Raw genomic sequence first — 20,345 nt, 5'->3', positions numbered from 1 at the left:
ATATGGGTACTTCACGTTATGTTGTTAACAACAGAACTTGAAACTATTTTGTGAAACATGATGCTTTAGCGCTTAAGGTTTGAAGGATATTTGTTCAGCTATCTTATCTGTTGTATGGCATAGACATATACAAAGTTATCGTTTTTTTCTTATCATCACTAAATGAAATCAAGAGTTGACATTTTTGAGTCTCTTGTGATTAATTTCAAATTATTCGTTTTCTCATTCATACATAAAACTAACTTGACTTCATAAGCAAAGAGGGATAGTGGCTAGTAGTGGAATTCAGTACATGTGTTTCGTCCTATTTGGGACTCGTCATCTGAACGTACCTGTATCTTAGAGTTGATGTTCACTATGGTACTTGAACGTAATACCGTTCACTTCAAACGGCGTCACATTATCCACTTAGTCAGTGAGTCCTGATAGCCACTTCTTTGTGCAATGGGGTCAAGTTTGAATTTACCTCGTATTGTTTACATGACTTCAGTTTATCCAGTGAACAATCAAAATTATGCACAAAGGAGAATTAGAACCTTTTTTACATTTTTATAAATATCATCAGTGGTAACCATAATGTGTATAAAAACAAGAAAACACTGAATATCTATTTTGTTTTGATTTGAAACTCTTGAGAATAAGGCACACAGATCACGTTAAATGAATCAAACAACTTGGCAGGAAATGCATAATCTCACTTACGAATAACATAAATGAATTAAACCTGGAATATCTTTACTCAATTAATAATATTATCATATATATATATATATATATATATATATATATATATATATATATGTAGACGATGACTTACCCGAGTAGTAAAGCATAATGAAAGGGGAAATGTCACAATTACCAACAAGTAGGATAACCCTAATAGAATAAAACCAAAACAGCCCAAATCTCCAGTAGCATCTGATAGGACTAAATAAATAAAAAAAAATTAAACAAACAACCATAGTGATAATAAAATTCACAAACAGAAACAAAAACAAAAAAAAGAGAAAATCATTTGCTTGATAAACAAGTTAGTGAATGTTTCATTTAGTTTAAACATACCTAGATCAACTGAATAAGGTAAAGAATAATAAGATACGAAATAGGCCATTGAAGATATATATCATTGTTCAATTCTTTGTTTTCACTAAGAAATATTGCCGCATAAAATAAATTTATTTTAAATAGGTCAGATTAAGATAGAAAACTATTCAATCAAGATATATACAGATATGTGTATATTTGATGTAATGAAGTTCATATAAAAGGTCATAGATACAATCACTATTACATCATTTATAAACAACTCTTATAGTTTAATGTTTCTCAATGCTAATCAGTCAGTTAGTCGGGTACAATGTAGGATCAGGTACATATATATGCATCAGTCTAAGTTGTCATACTTCATTAGCATAGCATGAAGAACACCGGATTTATAGAAGTAGTTAATTTAGTGATGGTAATATATAAAAGAAAGATTGTATATAAGGGTATCACTCAGTCAGTCAGTAATAACGTACAACGTCGTACGTACATGCATCACTTCGAGTTGCCATACCACATTAGCACATAGATACAATTGTCGATTCAAATACCATAGTGGTAAATATAGTAAAAGTATAAACAGTAATCGGAAACATTCGAGTTTGAAAATGTTATTTAAGGAATATAATACAGTGAAATAAACTTGGAAAGATAAAAAATAAGGGACACGAAGAATTAAAAAGATTAGAATTTGGGAGAACACAAAATGTGGATGCACCTACACCATTTTGATGGAGTTTTGTTCTCTGAGCTGGATGGTTTGGTCGTGGAGCTTTCATCGTTCTTCTGAACGACATCATCAGCACAAACTTCAGATAGAAGTGAAGTGTTCGAATTTCTCCATATGTGTTTCACAGCTTGTTCTGTGCACCTCGATGTTGATTGGTTCTTGTTGACCTTAAATTTATCATTGTTTACTTCTTTGTTTTGGTTGTGTCTCCCATTGGTTTGATTTTTGTTCCCATATTTATGCATGGTTTTCCTGATTGGTTGATAAATTGGATTGATTTCAATATGTTTGTTGATTGCTGATTGACCTGAGTGCCAGGCTTCTAGAAATTCTCTGGTGTTTTTGGAGTTTCCTCTGTCTAAGATTTCTACATTTTCCCAATCGAATGAGTGTCCGTAGTTATCCACGTGTATTGAAATAAGTGAAGAAATATCATGGCGTTTGACTGCTAATTGATGTTCATGTAGGCGTAGGTGGAGGGGACGTCCGCTTTGTCCGATGTAGTGTTTGTCGCAGTTGGTACAGTTTATTTTGTAGATAATGTTTGATTTGTTCTCCTTTGTTATTTCATCTTTTGGTTTGCATAAGATTGATTGTAGTGATTTTGTTGGTTTGTGTGCCACACCTATCCCGAAGGTTTTCAGCAGTCTCGTTGCAGTTTCTGATATTCCTTGTATGTACGGTAGGGTGATCCTTTTACTGATTTTTGTGCCTGACTTGGGTTGTGATGCTGTGTGCCGTTGGTGCTTTTTGATAAAGTTGATTGGGTAGCCGTTCTTTTGAAATATGTCCTTCAGGTATTTCTCTTCATTTCTTCGTGCTGCCAGTGTGCTGCAGTGTGTCCTCGCCCTCTTGAACAATGTGTGTACGCAGTTGATTTTGTGAGCCCTTGGGTTGTTGCTGTTGTAGTTGAGAATTTGATCTGTATGGGTTGGTTTCCTATATACTTGAGTTTCCAGTTTTCCTGTATCAGTTCTAGTGATCAATATATCCAAAAATGCTAGTTGGTTGTTTGACTCCTGTTCCATTGTGAACTTGATGTCATTGAAAACGTTGTTGATCAGTTTGTATGTGTTTTCCAGTTCATCCTTTTTGACGATGACGAAGGTGTCGTCTACGTAGCGAATCCAAATTTTTGGCTTGATCACTGGTAATATCGTGGCTTCTAGTCTTTGCATCACTGCTTCTGCGATCAGTCCTGATATTGGTGATCCCATTGGTGTCCCTTTTGTTTGTTTGTAGATTTTGTTGTTGAATTGAAAATATGTTGTTAGGCATAAATCGATGAGCTCCAGTAGACTTTGAATTTGAAGCGTCGTGTATTTGGTGAGATTTGTGTCGTCGTTGAGTAGTAGGTATATAGTTTCTTTTGCTAACTGTGGTTCAATTGAGGTGAACAGTGCAGTTACGTCGAAGGATATCATGAGTTCGTCGTTGTTGATTTGAATGTCCCTAATTTGGTCCAAGAATTGTGTTGGGGATTTGATGGAGTGTTTGGCTGAATCTACTAGATGTCTCAGTATTCGTGAAATTTCTTTTGACAAATTGTACGTTGGCGTTCCGGGGAGTGCTACTATTGGATATAGTGGAATGTTCGGTTTGTGTATTTTGGGCCTGCCGTAGAATCGAGGGAGTACTGGTCCACTGGATTTCATTCTCCATTGGTCTTGTTTTGTTATTTCTCCTGCTTTGACTAGCTTGTTTAAAGTCTTTGAGATTTGGTTGTCTAATTTTTTGACGGGATTTGTGTCCATCAGTTTGTATGTGCTCTTATCTTCGAGTAGTTCTTCGGCTTTGTTGACGTATTCTTCTTTGTCCATGATTACTGTGGTGCGTCCTTTGTCCGCTGGTATTATGACAATATCCTTTCTATTTCTGAGTTCTTTCAAGGCCTTTTGTTCTTGTGGAGTTAGTTGGTTGTTTTCTTTCACCTGTTGAGTTATCGGTACTATAGTTTGCCTTATTTCCTGTTGTGTTTCTTCACTGATTCCGGAAGTTTTGAGTGATGACTCTAGTGCATCAACATCGAGGTGCACAGAACAAGCTGTGAAACACATATGGAGAAATTCGAACACTTCACTTCTATCTGAAGTTTGTGCTGATGATGTCGTTCAGAAGAACGATGAAAGCTCCACGACCAAACCATCCAGCTCAGAGAACAAAACTCCATCAAAATCATCCACCTGAGCTACAAATCTTCTCCACGACCTACACCATTGCAAACCATTTTGAGCCTTATCATTCAGGGTCTCTAACCATCGGTTGCTATCGTCACGCCGATTCCAACCAAGTAGTCTGCATTTACCAACATGGCTAAGACTCGAAGTTAGTGACTTCATGCACTGATACCACGTTTTGGTTTGGCCGCCTCTAACTTTCCACCATCCCCGACACTTTTAAGCATTGCGCGTCGTTGTAATTGGTGTTCAGGCATACGTAACGCGTGGACCAACCATCTCAGTCTATGAAGATTCACAAACTCATCAACTGATTCACCATCATTCCCTAATACTTTGAGTCTATTCTCACTATTACTTACACGGTGATCCCAGCAGATGCTAGCAATATTTCTAACAGCACAAAAAACCACTGTTTCTGGATATTATTTCTATGAAAATTATGTTCATAGAAGTGAATATGTATGATATGAAGTTACGGTTAATTGTTGATACAAATGAACAATTGTGATAACTATATGCATTTAGTTATGGATACAGTGTAAAAGACTATAATGTTACAAATGTAAAACTGAAGAAAATGACAAAAATTACAACATTCTTGAACGATTCATTTGGTATTGTTTTGCTTGTATCTCCCCTTTGAGGTTTAAGACTGCAATTGATCAGTATTTTATTGGCATATATGCTTACTGTGCGTATGCTTCGATATTGCCTTAATTCACAAGCTTTTATAAGCAGATACATCCAGCTGACGAATCCCAAATAGGACGAAACGCGCGACCTGGATTCCACTGCTAGCCACTATCCATGTTTGCTTATAAAATCCTTGAACTACGTATTTTAGTTTGGGGGAACAATCTACCCTTTATTATTAGATTATTCAATATAGTTATATTACAAATGTTTTAAATATTTTAATATCTACTATTATTGTAGGTTACAAATAAATATGATGATTGACTCAAAGTAAATATTCTTTATACACAGTCACTCAGTCAATCAGTAACAACGTGGAATATCGTACGTACGTAAATCAGTTCGAGTTGTCATACCACATTTACACAAAGATACAATTGTCGGTTCAAATCCCATAATGGTAGAGGTGGTAGAAGTATAAGTAGTAATTGAAAAGATTAAAGTTTGAAAATGTTATTCACATATTATACACATGTTATACACATAGTTCAGTTATATATGTTAATCTTAAATCATCATCATTAGTATCCTTTCATTAACTTGACACTACAATTCAAACATGAAGGTAATCCATTTCTCTCTATCAGTTTTCTACCAATATATTGTAATATTATATTAACTTTGTTCTCAATTTATAATTTTCTTGTAAAGGACTAATGATAAAAGGATACTTTTTGAAATAATAAAATTTAATTGGAAATATCTTTAAACATATAACAGTTGAAATTATAAGTCAATTGAAGATCGTAGATAAACACTGCTGTAGAGTACTATACTAGAACGAAACGATCGTCCATTGACTCATGAACTCAACTATTAAAATGATTATAACATCCACAAAAAAAACCCTCATCTGATACAAAATAATATTTATTATTAATAACAGAATTCTAATTAAGGTATAAATTGTCAATCATAACCATTCATATAATAAGAATGATAATACTTCAAATCATTTCATCCATGAAAGTAACTCCGTAGAAAAAGGATATTAACGATAGATATTTATATAATGATTATCTATCATTTACAAAAATGTTACATTTTCAATACTTTGTACATAATATGTTGGGCGTTCACGCGCGAGACTGAAGGCTCTGGGTTCAAATCCCGCGAGCGGGATCATGGATGGGCACTGCTGAGAAGTCCCAGAGTAGGATGAAACGGCCGTCTAATCCTTCCAGGTTTTCAATGGTGGTTTAACATCAATCGGCTCATGATTTCAATCAAAAACATAATATGTGTTATACGGTAAAATAATTTAACAAGATTTTTTCTTCACTATAAAATCTATATGGAAACATATTGAGTACTGGGTAATTCTAAAAGAATGAAATTTAAGGTAGTCTCCAAATCGAATAGATTATTGATTTTTTTCAACTTATACATTTACTTATACTTACTTTATTGTAAATAGATTTGAAGTTATTTTTCTTACAATGTTTATGTAAAGTCCATTCAGTTATACGTTGATTCTTAGTTTTGTTGTGATCTTAAAATTGATTAAACTATTATCATTTATTCTTTTTTCAAATGTTGTTGATTCAATACTTAACTGATTGGTTCCACCAGTATCTTCTATTCTAGGTCAATAATTTGGAAGATTTATTAGTAAACGAAAGATAGACTTGTCCGTAGGAACTCGGCTTTCATCTATGGACAAGTTTAGATCTAGACTTTGCAGATGATCTGGATTTTTTATCACACACACAACAACAAATCCAGGAGAAGACGACCAGGGTAGCAACAGCCACAGCAGGTCTCAACATACACAAAGGGAAAAGCAACATTCTCCAACACAATACAGCATGCAACAATCAAATCACACTTCACAAGGAAGATTTGGAAGATGTAAAAACCTTTACATATCTGAGCAGCATCATTGATGAACACGATGGATCTGATGCAGGTGTGAAGGCACAAATGTCAAGACAGTTCTACTGTATTAGGCGGAAACTTGGATAACTACGAAAACCATCATCCACAAGATACAAGTGTTCATTAACACTTGTCTATACAAAATACTTCGGATCCGTTGGTCGGAAACTATCAGCAGCAAACTACTATCGGAGAGAACAAACCAGATTGCAGTGGAGGAAGAAATCAGGAATAAGTGATGAAAGTGGATAGGAGACACATTGTGGAAAGCACCTAATTGCGTCACAAGACAAGCCCTCACTTTGATTCCTCAACTTCAAAGGAGAAGTGGGTAAGTAAGTAAGTAAGTAAGTAAGTAAGTAAGTAAGTAAGTAAGTAAGTAAAACTTGTCCATTCCGGTAGCGGTTAGTGAAATGAACTCCAATATTGTGGAGATTATTAGTTCCATTAAAATTTCAAGGCAAAATTTTTAGACAGATACCAACTAGGAAAGCGAGTCAGTTCAAAACGTTCGATCAACTTTGATCACCTAACATTAGATAAGATTATGCTACCTAACAATGAGACTATGTTTTAATAGAAAATTTGTATAGTATAACACTTGACTTATAAGAATTTACACAATATAGTGTTGTATTCCTTCATTCTATAATAAAAGGTACTTAAACTGATTTCCTAAAACTTGATCTTTTTATGGTATAATCCCCGAAACGAGGACGAAATAATTGTCTAGTATCATCTGGTTCCCAATAGTTGTATAAGGTAGGTCCGTAATATAAACCAAAAAGGAAAAAAAATAGTTGAGACAGTTTTTGTTATGAACCAGTTGAAGTTAATGAAACATTAGAAATGAGAGAGGCACAGGATAGATATATTAGCTTAGATTAGGACCCCTGTCCACTAATGAAATAGGATGAATACAAGCATTTAAAAAAAACCCATTAGACAGGATATAACACTAACCAAAATCTTCATTGATATGAAAGATTGAAATGAATTACAAAAACAATTTGTTGCTATGCTTCTTTTGTCGACTATAATCATTATTATTGTGAAAATTTTTTTTAGATATTAACAATAATTCCTAAGAGGATAGATTTCTTATTTATTTAACTAAACCTGTTTCCAAAATAGCCAAAACAGTACTCTTACCCTAAGTAATATATCACTCCTCCAATCAGAACTAAATCAAAACCTGGATATTTATTTTTATTGTGATTGTTCTCTACTATAGATTGAATCAAATTTAAAGGTAACCATTTGACCATATTTTTCTCAAAACTTTATTTCAATAATGTAAAGTAACAACATTCTTGTAAGAATAAGACATAATAAACCGTTTACCTTCTAATAGGTATCAATTAAATTTTTTTTCGGTTTGTTCATTCTTCTTTATTGAAAAGTTAACGTAATATAGAAGTAGTTCAAATTATTATTTACATATACATCAGTATAGGATTGTGGAGATTGTTAAGTTATAATTGAGATCATGAACCGATCAACGTTAGACCACCATTAGAAGCCGTTTCGTCCTAGCATAGAACTTCTCAATAATACACGTTCACAATCCTGCACACGGAACTCGAACCTATGACCTTCGGTCTTGTAAGAATGCTTAACCTCTAGACCACTAAACCGGCATTCAACAATGTATAACTTTAATCAACTCAGCTTGTGTAATACATTAAAACTTATTAATTTTGGTTACTTTAATCTATTGGTCTTATTGATTACTTTGTTATGTGTATTTTTTTCTTATCACATCTAATAACCTATTAGATCAATTGTATACTATAGTTGTACAAATGAATACTTTAAAAGCTTACATATATCAAAATAAGTGCTTCTTTCTATATATATACACTCTGTTTAAACTAGTGTCATTTGAAATGTCGGTGTATTACAGTCATCTGATCATTTATTATCACATCAGGTTCACGCCTAGCCTAGCGGAAATCTATGGCTTATAATATCTCAAGTACATAATAAAACTCATCCAACACCACACACATACATCGAGAGAGAGAGAGAGAGAGAAAGGAAATGTAAAAAAGGAAATTGTAGTCATTTCATACGCTATTTTTATAAACTAATAAGAAGTTTTATTGACATAATATAGTGTCTCTTACAAAGTAACCCTGAAATTCATAAGGTAATATAACAGTGAACAAGATGAAGCATTTACTTATTTATCTAATAAGTTAAGAAATACAACTTTAAACTATGAAAAGATCATTAGGGTAAAAATTAATTGAAAAATTACTGACCTAAGTCAATGTAATATGTTTCTTTTTCTTAAACTACATTATGAAATGTAATAGAAAGAAATTAATGAGTTCTTCATTTGAAAACCGAAAATGGAATATATTATTTTGATAAAGTTTCGTTCTCGGAACTGGATGGTTTGGTTATAGAGCTTTCATTGTTCATCTGAATGACATCATCATCAGCAAAAAATTCAGATAGAAGTGAAGCGTTCAAATTTGTCTATATATGCTTCATAGCTTTTCCTGTAGATCTAGGTCTACAAGAGAAATTCGATCATTTCACTTCGATCTGAAGTTTGTGCTGATGATGATGTCGTTTAGAAGAACGAAGAAAGCTACACGACCAAAACATCTAGCTCAGAGGACAAAACTCTATCAAAATCATACAGCTTAACTACAAATCATATCTATCATCTCGGAATACATTATGGATAAATTTATCAACAGAAAGAAATACTGCAATTCTATGCATTAAAAATATAGATCACTAGGATAAACAAATAATAATTTGTCCTACATTTTATTGATACATGGCAGTACATCAATAAACGTAATAAATGCAGATCGTGACAATAACTAGGGAAATGTTTCTCAGTAATAATTAGGACTCCTCAGCAGTGCGCATTCACGATCTCGCCCCGCGAGATTCAATTTGGGAACTATCGGCTCGTGCGTGAGCGCTTTTTCATCTAGAACACTCAGTCGACCGGCATCCAACGGTGTTAATATCTAACTTCAACCAATCCACAAAATTGAGCCACACATCCACCCTTGTCATCAGTGAGTTACTATCTCATAACAGGCCCGATTGAAATCCACTGGTTACTGCTTCTCATTAGAACTCCAGGAAATACTTCTTGAAGCTAGTCACTAGTGAGCATATGTTGATAAATATCAGAAGAGATTTTTGTGGATATTATGGTAATTTTAACAGTTGAGATCATACTTTAATTGAAGCTAGATCGTAATAGAAAAATGTCACATCAAAATGTAATGTTTATTAATAAAAACTAAGATAATCTAGACATGAATTGAAGATCTTTATGAGTGGAAATTTAAGAATTAAAGATTCAATAGTTTTAAAACTTCTTCAACAATGTTTACTATTAAATGAGTATTTGAAAAGAATAATTCATTCTCCATCATGTGAATATGATTTTTTTCTTCACGAAACAACAATCTATCATACATAATACTGGTAACAATGACAGGATCCTCAAACAAATAATTGAAAAAAAAGGTTCATTCCGATTTCTATTTCTTTGTCTACTTTATATAACAATGATCTAATATGAATCAAATTTATTTAACATTAGAATATATATATATAAATATTCAATAAATATCATTTATAAATGTAAACACAAAATTACTATCCCCCTCCCTCTCTCTCTCTGTCCACCTCTCCCTCCCTCTCTTTCTCTCGCTCTCTGGTGAATTACTGTAATATTTTTTTTGTTTCTAAGATATTTTTAAAAGAATTCATTTTAATTAAAATTACATGTTTAACTTAGAAACTAAAAAAAGAAAAAAAATAACAGAAAGAAAGGAAAAAGAAAAAAAGAGAGAAAATTGAATCTTTTAGATTTTTCCATAAAGTACAAGAAGCTAATAGTAACAGCTGTTTTCACTTTCTTTTTAAGAAAACATAAAAATCTAATGGAAAAACTCTTTAAAAAAAAAGTTAAACAGCGATGAAAACTACAATGTAAAACAACAACAAAAAATATGATGAATTTTTTTTCTTTTGGGTCATAGGGTTTTATGTATACACTAAAAATATGTTGCTTACATTCTTTTCAAAATTTAAAAAGAAGGAAAATTCAATATGTTATAATTATTATTAGATATTAGAAATAGGACTGAGCCATGTTGATAGGTATAGACTAACTGGTTGATATCTGTGAGATGATAACAACCGATGGTTAGAGACCTTGAATGATATGGATCAAAATCGTTTACAATGGTGCAGATGTATCCACTCTTTGTGTTCTCACAAATTCTAATCTTCTGAATTCTTCATATCCCTTATTTTTTTTTCTTTTCAAATTTGTTTTACTGGATTATACTTATTAAATAACATCTTCAAACCCTAATGTTTCCGATTACTTCTTATACTTTTACTACCTCTACCATTATGGGATTTGAATTGGCAATTGTATCTATGTGCTAATGTGATATGACAACTCGAAATAATGTACGTACGTACGAAAAGTTCTGCGTGGTTACTCATTGATTAGAAATAGGTAATAAGGAACACATTAAGAAAATAAGCTTATTATATGAATATTTAAACTTCCATGGTATCTACAACAGATAATGAATCTTTACGTAGTATGCATCCTTTTAAAAATATTTCTATTTAATACACATAATTTTGGAAATCTGCTTAATGGTTCCGACTATGATCTATGGGGTAGTTTCTTGCACCAGAAACCCTCGTATTTCAACATAAACTTCATAAGATTATATATCGTTATTAACTATTATAGATGAGATAAATGATACAAGTACATAGTCCCCTCGTACTTCGAGACATGCTATTGATCGATGTAGAATGAGTTAACTAATAAATACGACCATAAGAAGATGATGCATCACTGTTTAAAATCATTGATAAATACTTTATGGTAAGTTGATATATGTGAATTAATTCGATGGGTATTATCATAGTTATGTAAACTTTAGTTAAATGTTTTCTCATTTTGATTTTTGAGTTTCAGTATTATTTCACAAGTTTTATCCAAGATATGTGTTTTATTCTTGAACGACCACATTCCCCACTTTTAATCGTTCTTAGCAGTCATTCATATTACTGTTATACTGACTTTCTTATTTAGTTATCAAGGCAATTACTTTTTTTGGCCAAGAGTTTATGACAACTAATCATTATAAGGAGTTTTTGAATAAAATTTCTTAGGAGTAAAAATGAAAATGATAATTTATTTTTCATCGTCCTAGTATGAGACTGTTCAAGATTGTGTCTCCATGATTCCGTTCGCAGGATCTAACTTCAATCAATTCACGAAATTAAGCCACTGTCCATTATTGTCTTTAGTGATTTACTATCTTACAATAGATAAGGTTGGACTACACTAGTCAAAGCTTTTCATTGCTAAGAAATCCCATACAATGACGATACAGTCATTCAATGCTTCTAAATTTTTCATGATGGTCTAATTTTAATCAATTCATGAATTCAACTATTAAAAAATTACTATGATCTCCACAACTCCCGCTTTTTTGAAAATAATAATTACTTAATAGTAATATTTTTCTTATTGTTGAGTCGGTATTCCGAGAACTGCGATGGAGCCTCCAGGAGCCCTAAAGGAGCCGAAGGGTCCTAGCCAATCAAAGGATGATGGAGCTTTCTAGAATGCCAACGTGGCGTGCTACTATAGGTCAGTAGCATAATATGTGTTTTAGCGGATTGGCCAAAATATGATGTTGATTTAACTAATGTTAACATCTATAAATACTGATGTTTTTCAGTACGAAAATGAACCTTTGGAGTAAAGTTTTTTCGCTTATTTTGCGCCTTCTCTCTCGAGTTCAGGTCGGTGCATAGTTCTAGCTTGCGGGTTACCAGAATAGCTTAGGAACCGAATAAAGTGTTGAAATTAACAAGACCTATCACTTATTCAGTTCATCAATATATGTCAATAATATAAAACAAACCCGTTAAGATAGTGAAATCGGCCTCGTTAACAAATTACTCATTAGTAGTTATGAAACAGAGAGAGAGAGAGAAAAGTAACATGCAAAATCATTTAGTTAAGATATGAATTTGTATTCCTTGACAATTGGACTGAATGTTTTATAATAAGATGACCTAAGCATAGAATGTTAGAATGAAAGGATATGGATAGAAGTAACATTGGGGAAAAGGAAAAAAAGTCAAGATGAAATAAGTAATTAGTTCTATCTATTCTATTCTATCTTATTTTGTATCACTGAAAAGACTTTTTTTCGTTATCATTATCTTAAAACCTCAATTGAGAAGCTATTAACAAAGAATTACTCCTACCCTAAAATACTATATTATTACCTATTCAATATCTTATATAAATAACAAAATGTTTTTGATTGAGATCATGAATCAATTGATGTTAGACCACTATTGAAAACCTGGATGCATTGGACGGCCCTTTCGTCCTATTATGAGTCCTATAGTGATCTAACATCAATCGGTTGATGATCTCAATACAAAACTTAACAATCTCCACAACCTCTATACTGATAACAACATGTTTGATAAACATATCAATGGGATAACATTTAACTAATGGACTAATTACAAAATGTTCACATTTTTTACAGATCACAGAATAAAATTTCATCAGGAACAGTGAACAATTGATGTTTTAACACACACACGCACACACACACTTAACTAGTATCATGGCAACGTTTAATCATTTTTTTTATTACTTGAATGACTAAACATTTTCTAGGTTTGTTATAAGTTCATTAGAAAAATAACCTGAATTAAGCATATAGTTATCAATGACTATTATAAGCTGTAGTAAACAGGAACGCAAGTGGGGCATATCACTAAAATCTGAGAATTATATAATAAATCGTTAATTTGCAAAATATCAATCCATCATCTTAAATTTGACTGTTCTTGTTGCAAATATCAGTTTTTTTGTCTCAGATTTCATTGTTTATGCATTTTCATACGAATCGTGTTCGGTTCCCATTCTATTCTTCTTGATATTCTACTGAAATACATTCTATTCCTTACCATTGTTATATACTACTGATATGGATATAAGTAACACACACACACACCATAATATCAGCTCAGAAATAATTTTATACAACTATTACTAGTGATAATAAATGAAAATATGTGTTCACTCTTAAACTAACTGAATTACACTGTAAATCAACTTTATAACTAAAAGTTTTTTCTTTGTTTTTGTTTTTGAATTACAATTGATGATCCTTGAAAAGTAATTAGCAATTCAATGAAATGAGTACTATAAGTAAAAGTAAATAAAACAATATATCAAGGAAACTATGAATAATAGTCAAAACTTACTCTACTATAATTAGCTTATTGTAAATATGCTATTTTTCAGTTCGAATTTTTCAAACTGTTAAGTACTAAGCAACGATACAAAATGAACTGGATCATGATGAATAAGTTACATATTCATTGTATATCATCAATAGTAGATAATGGATTGTTTATCAGAAAGTAAACAAACATAATCAGTAACGAATCTCATATATTATAATTTTGAAATCAAACTAGAAAAATTAAAAGAATGAATAAATATATATCTAGAAAATATTCAATTTAATTAAGAAGAAAAAGAAGCGCTGGAAGTGGATAAGACACAATATTGAAGAAAGTAGCCTAACTGAATCAATAGTTAAGCCCCTTTACTTATAATCCTCAAGGTCGAATGAGAAATAACAGATCAGAGAAATACTTTAAACTAAGAAATAGAAACAAATGTGTATGAAGAATAAACAATAATTGAATAGAACTAGAATGAAAAGCTTAAGACAGAGTGAGTTGGAGAATACTAGTCAACAACCCTATCATCTTCCATTGCTAGTAACAGATGTAAGTAAATAAGTATCTTCCTTGATAAATCAAACTTATACTTAGTTACTAATATTGATTTTATCAACAAATTAAATAATATTTTTTTATGACTTCTAATGATAATTTACTTCATTTCTGATCATTATGATGATGACGATGATGATGATGATAACATGATGAAATAATTGCCAAAAATTAATTCATTCACTTATATGCTACTTGAAATTATTCTCAAGTATATGTCAATATTTTGTCCATTTTTTTGTTTGCTCAAATTTAATTTACCTTTCGTTTTTTTCTCGTTTTCTTGGTTACCTTGAACTTATAAATTTTCTTCTTTTTTTATTTTGAGCTCTTTTCCTAACCATTAAGTGATGGTAAAATTGATTATCGATAATGCAAACTTGATAAAACAAGCTGAACGTTATATGGATAAAGAAAGTCATTTAGTTTAATGGCATAGATAAATACAAATATATAAAAGGATTATCATAGAGTCTTCATGTTAAGTGGTTTTTCCATGCTGTATTGTATAAATTGTAAGACTTACTTACTTACTTACTTATTTACGCTACCAACCAGCTTTCTCCAACCCACTCTGTCCTCCGCCTTCCTTTCTAGTTCTATTCAATTCTTGTTCACTTTTCTCAAGTCTGTCTCCATTTATCGGCGTAATGTGTTCTTTGCTGTTTTCCTTCTTCTCATTTGGCCTCGAGTATTCCAAGTAAGGGCTAACCTTGTGATGCAGTTGTGTGCTTTCCTCAATGTATGTCCTATCCATTTTCACCGCTTCTTCCTGATTTCTTCCTCTCCCACAGTAGCTTGCTGCTGATAGTGTCCGACCAACGGATCCGAAGTATTTTGTGTAGACAACTGTTAGTGGACACTTGTATCTTGTGGATGATGGCTTATGTGGTTCTTCAAGTTTCCGCCCCATACAGTAAAACTGTTTCGACATTTGTATTGAAAATTCTGACCTTGGTGTTGGTTGACAGACAGTTGTTTTGAGTTTCAGATGTTCTTCGGTTGTAAATATGCTGCTGTTGTTTTGCCTATTAGTGCCATCACATCTGCGTCAGGTCCACCTGAAGCCCCTCTTGGGCTACTGTCGGTCCCAAGCCCGGATGAAGTTGGAGGATACGGCATAGGGTTAGCAACCCTATCCCGTAGATAACTAACCCGCTCAAAAAAACACTAACCAGAAAAAAATCATATTTTGAGTGTACAGCTTATCGAAAATTGACTTCAATGTGTGAACTATTGAAATTAATATTAAAGATAATACCTTGTTCATACTACATTGTAATTTACATTATATTACTGAAGCATTCCAAATCACTAAGATAACTTCGGAATTTTTGCTTTGAATTAATAAAATTCGACGTATATCATTTGGAAGTTCTTTTTGGTTAATTTTTGCGAGATACACAATATTCAATACTTAAATTATTTACAAATAATTAGAATCTTTACATGTCATTATGAAGTTAAAATTACACGAAACAGAATACAAAATGAAATGAAATGTCAACAAAATCTTTTAAAAAATACATTTTAAATAAAAATGAATTTCTCCTTTTATTGATTTTATTTCGATTATTTATTTACTCTGAAGAAGTCGATTATACTAAGTCACGAAACATTAAAGAAAACTTATTTCTTCTTTCACTACTATCCAGAATAAATTCTTAACCAAATTGTGTAATTACTGACGAATTGAATAGTGATAGTATATTTGTTTCAGACAAATTAATTAAAAAATCAGAGATTTCAGTTATTTAGTCCTCAAAAAACACTACCTTATGATACTACTCACATAACATTTCAGTCAGTTAATATATTGGGCTTGTGAGGCCCTTTATTTTTGTTGTCATTTAGATTGGACGATGTATGTTGACGGACTCTCCAATTTAGTGTCCCGAGATCTGACTCCAATTTGATCGTATGAATGATTGTTATTGAAAGATATATGTCACCTATCCTCGTATATAATCATCAACTTAAATCGCGTTAGTCAATAACGGAATTAAATAAGTCAACTAATGAGAATGGAATTTTGAATACATATATTTTGTATATGAAGTGAATAGAATAGAGGGAAGCGAAACGACGCATTGATGATACTTCCCATGTACGCGAAAGATTCTACATTTTCCAAAGTTTCTCCATCAAGTGTAATCGGGTTGGTGTTCTTCGTGTTGTATTTGACGACCTTCGTTTTTTCCTTGTGTATGTAAGTAAGTAATAATATTCTATAGACAATATAAAAAAACACCAATGTTTAGGGAATACTTTACCACTTTTATTAGTTAATGATTTTGTTTGTTTTTCAATTTTCTTTCTGTTTTTGGTTTGTTTATTTTTCAAATACCTTTTAGACAAGTCATTAGTTCTGCTTTTTTGAACAGTAAATAACAACAAAGATAGTTTAGAAAAGCCTATGAAAGTTTAATAACTGTTGTTTTATGTCGGGTTTTTTTCTTCTCTCCCTCCCTTTAAACTTTATTATATAAATAAAATATTGAAGTAGGTTCTTATTATAGACTCATGTCATATCAAGAACAAACTAAACAAATTGCTATATCCTATTTTACGACTTCCATGATAATCATCTATGATGAAAGTCGAGCGTAATAAACGAGCTAATCTAATTTAAAATATTTTTATTTTTATTAATAGAGAATAGTTTATATTTATTAAACTGAAATCAGGAGATTGGGAAATGTGAGAGCCGCAATCCTACAATTAAAGGACATATGGAACTCAAAATAACTGTCTGTCAACCAATCTTCAATGCGAACGCCAAGATAGTCAATTCTACTGTACGGAACTGAAACGTGGAGAACTACTATAACCATCATCAAGAAGATACAAGTATTTATAAACAGTTGTCTATGCAAGGTAATGAATGTCTGTTGGTCGGATACCATCAGCAATATCCTACTATGGGAGAGAACAAACCATCTCTCAGCTCAAGAGAAAATTAGAAAAAGACGATGGAAATAGATAGGACAGAGATTACACAAATCATCAAAATGCATCACAAGCCAAGCCCTAAACGTGGAATTCTGAAGGGAAGCAGTAAAAGAGGAAGGCCAACGAACACACAATGTCGGGAAATAGAATCAGATATGAAACGGATGAATAACAACTGGAAAGAGCTGGAGAGGGTTGTTGAGGACCGAGTTGGATGGAGAGTGCTGGTGGTTGGCTTATTCTCCTCCACGAGGAGTAACAGACGTTATTAAGTAAGCAAATTGTTAGTTATTCAGAATTCCTGATGAAATTGATTTGTAAATGGAATTAAACAAATGTTTTAAGATCATAAATATGAATAAACGTTGCCAATTCTACTATTATTTACATCAAATTTATTTCTGGAAGTTGATCTACACTATTTGTTTATATAATCTACGTATTTATTCCATAACCGGTTTAAATTTTGTTATATCCCGACGAGAATTATAAATGGTAACTCTTGAGAACTATTTATGGACAAATACGATACATATATATTTACTGTATAATGATTAAGTAGCGAAACTATGCATATTCATGGTCTTCTTATTATAAGCTTCATTTTGACCCATAGATTGTGATTACAAGATTTACCATTCTTGAGTTATGCCGAGTCTATGAATTACAGTCTTCCACATTCACAGCCACTTTTGGCTAAATCTTATACAAATGTTGTTTCCTATTTTATGGTACGGTGTGGGCTGTTTAGTGTGTATATAAACTCAGTATGTTTGAAATACATGATTGATATCCTGGTGGCTGAGATTGGTATTCAGGATTCGAATAGGCAGGACTAGCCAAGAAGAAGAACTGATAAAGACTCTAAACTGCTTGTACGGGTTTTATGCGCCATTGGTCTGGTCGATAAATTACTGTTCTCTAATTGGAGGCATCATTACGTAATATATATATATATTCATATGTTCACGTTAAAAAAGTCATATTATCCTTGGATTTCCCGGCATAGATATTAAAACAAAGTTATACAATAGAAACCCCCCCATAAATTCATTATTAATAAGAAAAATTATAATTTATGTCTTATGGCATTTATGATTATAGACATTAAATGATATCGTATAACAATAGTATATCTATTTGGTAATAAGGATATGGATTTCTTTAAGATATTCAAAAGTATTTCCATTAGATTATAACTGTGAAATCCAAGTTATCAAATCAAACTTTATATTTGATAATCATCAATCTAATAAAATATGAGTTACAGTGTACTTTGACTACTATATACCCTTTTGCGAAATCTTTTATTCACTCTACGTCTTTTGATAGTGATGATTTATTAAGTGGTTAACCAGACTCTTCATCATAATGTCATAAATTTAAATTTTACTTTAAAGAATAGCTTAATCAGGTCTATTGAAATCATTAAACATCATGTCTAAAACTTATCTTTAAGCGAACTACCTTAATTTGTAATTGGTTATTGAACTTACTGAATACAGACAACAGTCAATTCTTTTATAAAGAACCAAACATCTGCATCTATCTTATGACAATAACATTTTAATAATTGAATTTATGAGTCAATTGAAGCTAGATCATCATCAAAAACCTGAAAGCACTGGATGGCTGTTTCATCCTAATCTGTTATAAGATAGTAACTCAATGATGACAATGGTAGATGTGTCACTCAATTTCGTGGATTAGTTAAAGTTAGACATTAACATCGTTGGATGCCGGTTGGCTCAGTGGTCTAAAGATTAAGCGATCGCACTCGAGAATGATAGGTCCTAGGTTCAAATCTCATGACGCGAGATTGTGGATGCCTCACTGTTTAGGAGTTCCATACTAGAATAAAACACCCATCCAGTGCTTCTAGATTTCCCATCGTGGTTTAGCTTCACAATTGACTCATGATTTCAACCAATGACATTTCTTAAATCCCTTCTGATACATATATGTCATAAAATGAAATCTCAGACAAACATTATATGATATCAGTATGGGGGTTGTGGAGATTGTTAAGTTTTTGGTTGAGATCATGAGTCAATCTCCACAACCCCCATACTGATAATTAACATGTGCTCACTAGTGACTAGCTTCGTGAGGGAATTCTCGGAGTTCTAGTGAGAAGTCGTGACCAGTGGAGTTAATCCGTGTCGGGTAGAGACAGGTATCTACCTCAGTACAATGGAAGTTGGTCGCGCAATTTCGTGGATTGGTTGATGTTAGACACTAACACTATTGGATGCTGGCTCAGTGGTCTAATGGTTAAGTGCTCAGGCGCGAATCCAGTAGGTCCTGGGTTCGAATCCCGCGGGGTGCGAGGTCGTGGATGCGCACTGCTGAGGAGTCCTATACTAGGACGAAACGGCCGTCCAGTGCTTCCAGGTTTCCAACGGTGGTCTAACATCAATTGACTCATGATCTCAACCAAAAAATTATATGATATTTTGAAGCAATTCTTTTTGTCTTTCAGTATTTTTTTTCTTACAATAATTAAATTTTAATAAAAAATATAATTAAATGTATTTTATTTATGAAATTGTATAAATCTAACAATCCATTTCATTTAAAATAAAGCGAAATCATTTAAAGCTAAAAGAATAATAATAATAATAAGAAGAAAGTATATAGTTTCAATCTCTGCTTTTATGTTTATTTATCTTTTATTTGCTTTCATCCTCCTTCTTAATTAAGTATATATATATATATATATATATATATATATATATATATATATATATATAAATGTTGTTGAGATTATGAATCAATTGAAGCTAGACCACCATGGAAAACTTGAAAGCACTGGACGGTCGTTTCATCCTATTGTGGGATTTCTCAGCAGTGCGCATCCTTCTGATAATATATATATGGATAGATAGATATTCTTTTTATGATTTTAATAAAACATATTTATTCAGTGTTATTATTTATAAATTGAGTTATATGAAAAGAGGGTCGTTTAACCGATTAGATAAATAAAGATTTTTTTTTCCTTTTAA

The 20,345-nt window shown here is 32.1% G+C and overlaps 1 protein-coding gene across 1 annotated transcript in view; it reads right to left on the bottom strand.

Annotated features, from left to right (window-relative positions):
• Positions 1 to 20,345, bottom strand: part of MEC2_5 (Mechanosensory protein 2) — a 60,312-nt gene that overhangs the window by 17,756 nt on the left and 22,211 nt on the right. Inside the window, exon 3 of the mRNA XM_051214083.1 lies at positions 818 to 927. Coding sequence (XP_051067205.1) covers positions 818 to 927 — 110 coding nt within the window. The remainder of the gene's footprint in view (positions 1 to 817; positions 928 to 20,345) is intronic.

The sequence above is a fragment of the Schistosoma haematobium genome, chromosome 2 (genome assembly GCF_000699445.3).
Source record: "Schistosoma haematobium chromosome 2, whole genome shotgun sequence".
Taxonomy (NCBI): domain Eukaryota; kingdom Metazoa; phylum Platyhelminthes; class Trematoda; order Strigeidida; family Schistosomatidae; genus Schistosoma; species Schistosoma haematobium.
The sequence above is the reverse complement of the archived record's forward strand: the minus strand, read 5'-3'. Positions and strand labels throughout refer to the sequence as shown.